This window comes from Atta colombica, unplaced genomic scaffold (genome assembly GCF_001594045.1).
Source record: "Atta colombica isolate Treedump-2 unplaced genomic scaffold, Acol1.0 scaffold261, whole genome shotgun sequence".
Classification (NCBI taxonomy): Eukaryota; Metazoa; Arthropoda; class Insecta; order Hymenoptera; family Formicidae; genus Atta; species Atta colombica.
The window spans coordinates 698,831-704,419 of record NW_017259361.1 but is presented as its reverse complement, the minus strand read 5'-3'; the positions used below and the strand labels follow the sequence as shown (position 1 = coordinate 704,419).

At 30.9% G+C, this 5,589-nt stretch overlaps 2 protein-coding genes across 3 annotated transcripts in view; one reads left to right on the top strand and one right to left on the bottom strand.

The window, feature by feature from the left end:
• The window catches only part of LOC108689252 (zinc finger matrin-type protein 2), a 4,481-nt gene extending 3,167 nt beyond the window's left edge, over positions 1-1,314 (bottom strand). For both annotated transcript variants that reach the window (XM_018195948.1, XM_018195950.1), the window contains exons 1-2: positions 1,206-1,314; positions 713-933 (exon numbers count right to left, since the gene is read on the bottom strand). In XM_018195948.1, coding sequence (XP_018051437.1) covers positions 713-933; positions 1,206-1,214 — 230 coding nt within the window. In that variant the 5' untranslated portion in view covers positions 1,215-1,314. The remainder of the gene's footprint in view (positions 1-712; positions 934-1,205) is intronic.
• Positions 1,315-1,816: 502 nt separating this feature from the next.
• LOC108689251 (UMP-CMP kinase) lies at positions 1,817-3,987 on the top strand. Its single transcript, XM_018195947.1, has 2 exons — positions 1,817-2,284; positions 3,146-3,987. Exons 1-2 carry the CDS (start codon positions 1,838-1,840, stop codon positions 3,422-3,424), a joined length of 726 nt encoding a protein of 241 aa, XP_018051436.1. The 5' UTR covers positions 1,817-1,837; the 3' UTR covers positions 3,425-3,987.
• Positions 3,988-5,589: the final 1,602 nt, after the last annotated feature.

Genomic DNA, 5,589 nt, shown 5'->3' with positions numbered 1-5,589 from the left:
TATATATATATTTATTCATATTTCAGCGAAAATAAAAATAAGAGGAACAATTTTATATGGCCTTGAATTTAATAAATGTTATCAAGGTCATGATTATGATTCTGAACAACATTCAAGAGGTTTTAGCTGTTGATCAGATATCTTGGGTAATGCTAAACTTTTAAATATAATTATAATTCAAAAAGTTAATAAAAAGGAATTTTATTGTTTTAAAAAATTAACTCTTGAGATAAGCTATAAGTAATAAAAAGTAGAATTTTATTTAAAAAATTCTTCTTGCCTTAATCTTGAAACCACCAAGGTCAAGCCAATAATATCTTTTTGTCTCCCTTGAAGTTATAAAACTTTTGTCTCATGCAAATATACATATTGACGAATCAGTTTCAAAACAGAAGTAGACATATATCTGATATTACCATAAGTACCTTGTGTATATTTTATTTATTTCAAGAAATCAGATACTATTTGGCTATTAAATTCTTTTCGAAAATTATAGTTTTCAAATATTTTTAAATAAATAATATCTAAATACAATGCATGCAAGTGATAAAAGCTTATAATAGATGGATCATTTCTGTACAAACATCATATTCATTCTTTAAAGAAATTAACGAATCTAGAAGTATATTGAAATTAATGAGCTGCAGTATATGTAATAAAATTATTATATATTTAATACTTTTTGAAAGATAGTTTAGGAGTTGAAATTTACCCTCCAGTTTGTGATGATGGCGTATTTTTATTGATAACAACACTTTTTCCTAGTTTAGATTCAAGATCAACCTTGTAATCTCTTTGCTTCAGCAATTCTCTTTTAACTGCTGGCTGCTTGGGAATTCCTAATTCTTCCTCTGCAATCTCATCTTGAAGTCTTTGAAGTGCAATCCTTTCATACTCTTCTCGATTCCATTTCCTTCGGTGATCATCAGGTCGCTATAAAATAAATTATATATTAAGAAGATAAAATTAATATACATTAACACTAGTAACATCTTAATCATATGGTATCCCGTGCATTCCTTATTTCTATTAAATTTGATGTTTAACTAAATAAAATTTTAAAAACATAAAATTATATTAAATATCAATAACGAATTGTGGAGAGTAATATAAATATGGACGTTAAGAATTAAGATGTAAATAGATTTAGTATTATATAATTGAAATATAACATTTACAATTATGCAACATAAAATTACAAATACCATAGACATGTTTGCATTATTTTCCTTTTCACAATAATAAAATATTTATACGAGGTTAACAAAAATATATCTCTTTCATCTCCTCTTTTCGTCACAGTACAATCATAGAATATGTATGTCAAATCCAGAGAAGTCTGTGATGTTTTAACAGAGACTAGCCATCAGAACTTTTGATTGATTCGCCTAGTCATTCGTTAGACCCTGCGTAGAAAAAATAAGAAATTAGAAATAAGCCCAAATCTACAATAGATTTTTAATCCTTAAGCCAGAAGAAATGGATGAATTACAATCAATTATTCTCCTCGCATTCGACTACAATTGGTTAATTCCTTACAGCTTAAAACAACTAGATCCGTACTAGGGAATAAACGATTCAACCTATCAGAAACCGTGCATTCCGATGTATCCGATTTCTGACATTAAGTCCAGAACAAACCAAAACACGATGTTCACTGAGCGCTCAGTGAGCTCTTGCATTTAATTGGCATTTCCATTGGAGCTAAAAATATAGACCAAACATGTACAAGAGTTCACTGAGCGGTTGTTCTTCTGGATTGTTCTTCTGGATTGTTCTAGATGCACCTGTTCTTGCCTTTTAAAAATGGCGCCAGTATAACCGCCGCGTACATTACATGCAGTGTATGAATATTAGCAATGGATTAATCGGTGTGTGCGTTGGTATATACATATATAGTGATTTTCTATACATGTTACGAACTCTCGTGGCCGATGTGCGACGTTGTATTCGCACAATGTCCGCTGTCACGATGCAAAAGCCGGAAGTGGTGTTCATCCTAGGAGGTCCGGGTGCCGGCAAGGGCACGCTCTGCCGCTACATTGTCGAGAATTACGGTTATGTTCATCTATCGGCTGGTGATCTGCTGCGCGAGGAACGTGCCAAACCCTGCTCGGAGTATGGCGAGCTCATCGAAACACATATCAGAAACGGTACGATCGTCCCGGTGGAGATCACCTGTAGCCTCATCGATCGCGCCATGCAGACATCTAAAAATCCACATCACCGGTTTCTCATCGACGGCTTTCCCAGGAATCAGGATAATCTTGACGGTTGGAATAAGGTATCGCCTTATTTCACGTATAATGCGCATAATTTTTTTATCCTTGTTGTTACGAATATTGAAGAAGGATAAAGTGATGCGTTATACGTGTCATACACGAAATGGAACACACTCATAGATATGCATATCAGTGAAATCAGTGAATATCAGTGTGTTCTAAATATCATTTAAATCTATGATTGCCAATCAATTATTATTGGGATTTGTCTCTTAGTAGTAGATTGTGCTTTTCATATAATTGAAAAATTGATATACAGAACAATATTTTATTTTCATAAAAGAATGTATAAATATTTGATATGTGAAGCTTGTGTTTGGAATAGTTTAATTTTTCATTAAATTATTTCTTCGTCATCTTCATTCATCATCTTAATTTAGTAGTTTTATCATTTAAAACCTTTAATAATCATATAGAGTTTTGATAATTAATATAATCATTAATTTTCATAATAAGTGTCGGAGTGTTCTAAGATGCTTATTAGCATTGGATATTATTAAATTGACAATCAATGTAATTGTGATTATTTCAGCTTTAGTTTATGTTTGCCTGTTAAGTCTAATAATATTATAATAATTGAAACACAGTTAAATAATTGGAAAATATATTTAAAATTTAAGTAATAAATATTATCCAGTACCAAAGCTCTAGTCTCAATCATATTATATGATCCTTTTTTATTTAGTTGATAGTTAAATTTAAAAAATAATATATATATTACACATATGTATGCATACGCACATATGGTTGTATGTATTACCATTTACTTTAAGATTGTACCTGGTTCTCTAATAATTAATCGATTGTAGGCACTGGACTTTGCATATTACAGTTATTTCATGAATGGCATATGTTGATGACAGATGATGGCTGACAAAGTTATTCTCAAGGGCGTAATATTCTGCGAGTGCAGTCAAGAAGTTTGTACTCAGCGTTGCCTGAAACGTGGTGCCAGTGGAAGCGGGCGCAGCGACGACAATGAGCAATCTTTGGTTCTACGTCATCAAACTTACCTAAAAAATACTTTACCGATCATAGAAATGTATGAGCAGCAAGGTTTAGTTTATAAAGTTAATTCTATGAAAACACCGGAAGAGGTCTTTCAGGACGTTGCAGAATTCTTTCCTAAGATAGACTGGTAATAACAATGATTGTGACAATTTCTTTTTAGCAAGTCAAATATTGTTGGCGCAATAATTTATTTTTATTTTGTAGGGTAGAGAGTAATTTTTATATGGGATAGCACTTATATTTTATAGGTTTTCTTTATTTTATGGAACAGTACAGATTTATTACCTAATTTTATCACTGGTGTCAGTATTTTATCTCAATTTTTGTAACACGTTGCAGCTTATATACTACTGAAAACATTCCTTCACAAATGTACAATAATGCAATGCGAATGGATAATGATGTCAACAATTGGAAATCTGTAAATATTCTGCCAGAATTGTTAATAGCGATCGATAGTAAAAATTCTTTGATACAATCTTATATACATAATATATATAATATACGCTTTTTAGAATACATAGCTTATATATTTATAAATAAATTAAGCTATATGTTATTATTATATCAATTGAAAATTTAATAATCGTTAGAAAAAAATCGCATATTAATGCGTGAAATGATAAAAGAGAAAATTATATCATGCGTTTTTTAATTTATATATATATATGTAAAAATATATTCATAAAATTAATATCAAGGTATTTTATTTCAAAATCCCACATCTTGCTATGTTCCTTTCAAGTTAATACTCAAATAATTAATATAATACTATCGTAATATTTCGGGAGCAAATACAAATATTCTTACAGATTTCAGCATTAATTCTATGTTAAAAAATATTTTTAATTAACTGGCTCGACACTAATCGCCGCAACCATATTGGATCGTGATTTCATAAGCGAGAAATGACACATTGAAGTTTCTTACGTGTTATTTGTAAATAAAATTTTGATAAAATAATGATTGAAACACTTGTAAAAATGACCCGAAGCTATCTTTACCTCTTTCCTCCCCCTCGACAATTAGTAAATAATCGTAAAAATTATGTGAAATGAAAATACGCCTATTTACTATTTGAAGAGATTAAAAGAATAAAGAATGACCCATTTTGACAAGGCTTTTAAAGCAATCTTATTATTTTGTTTTATCAAAATTTCTCTCTCTCTCTCTCTCTCTCTCTCTCTCTCTCTCTCTCTCTCTCTCTCTCTCTCTCTCTCTCTCCTCTCTATACAAATAGCAATGCAAGAAACTTCAACATGTCATTTTTCACTTATGACGATTGTTAACAAATATGGGAATTTTTTGCTAAATAAACGATATGCAAAAGCTTATTTTTTTTATCCAAAAAAAACTAATTATATTATTTATTAATTAAAAACTAATTACATTACTAATAGATATTTTTTTATTCATCTATCAATTATTTTAACTATTAAAAATGCGTGAAGAATAGAACATGTGTGATCTAGAATCAGTGAATTATAAACTGACGTCAATAATTTTAAATTGCTTACATAATGTCATTATTTATTCTTATCTGCAAAATAATTTTTTCTTCTTCTCGAGCACATTCAGGGTAAATGAACTTAAACTTGTTTACAAAACCTTTATTACTTTTATTATCGCAATAAGATTTAAAATTCACAAAAAGCGAAATAATATCGCGAAATGTCCTTGAATCGATCACAATAAGTGAAGGTGACGGACAGATAATGTCCTCTTATCATTAATCAAAGTTGATATGCCTTTTTAATATCTCATTCAGGTGAAGATAAAGCGATTATCATGAAATGTCCATAATTGCGGTTACAGTGGATTACAATTATTAAAATGTTCGGCAAACATAACATAACATTGTGTCACGTGTACTGTGATTAAATCATAGCTATCTCTAGCAATTATTTGTTTACAGGCACCGATCTTGGGCGAGGCTGATTCTCCGATGTGGGCCTCACGAAAGTTCGTTCACGTTACATTTTTCGACTACAGTGTCGAGAAAGTCGAATACTGGTCAACGTCCTGACAAGCAATCATATTACGTAGAGGGGACTACATTTACAGCAGCCGGGGGCGAATTTCTTCACGAAACGATGCCGGTAGAAATTCGACGACTTGACGAGAAACTTCGACAACCGAACAGCATTTAAAGACTTTGGCTGACTATGATCCACTTGATGCTACAAATGCTACTTCGAAGCATTTTTTGGTTGGTTAATTAATAAAATTCTTCCTTTCAATTAATCAATTAAAAGCTTCGAAGCATTTGTAACGCCAAGTGGATTGCACCCTTCAT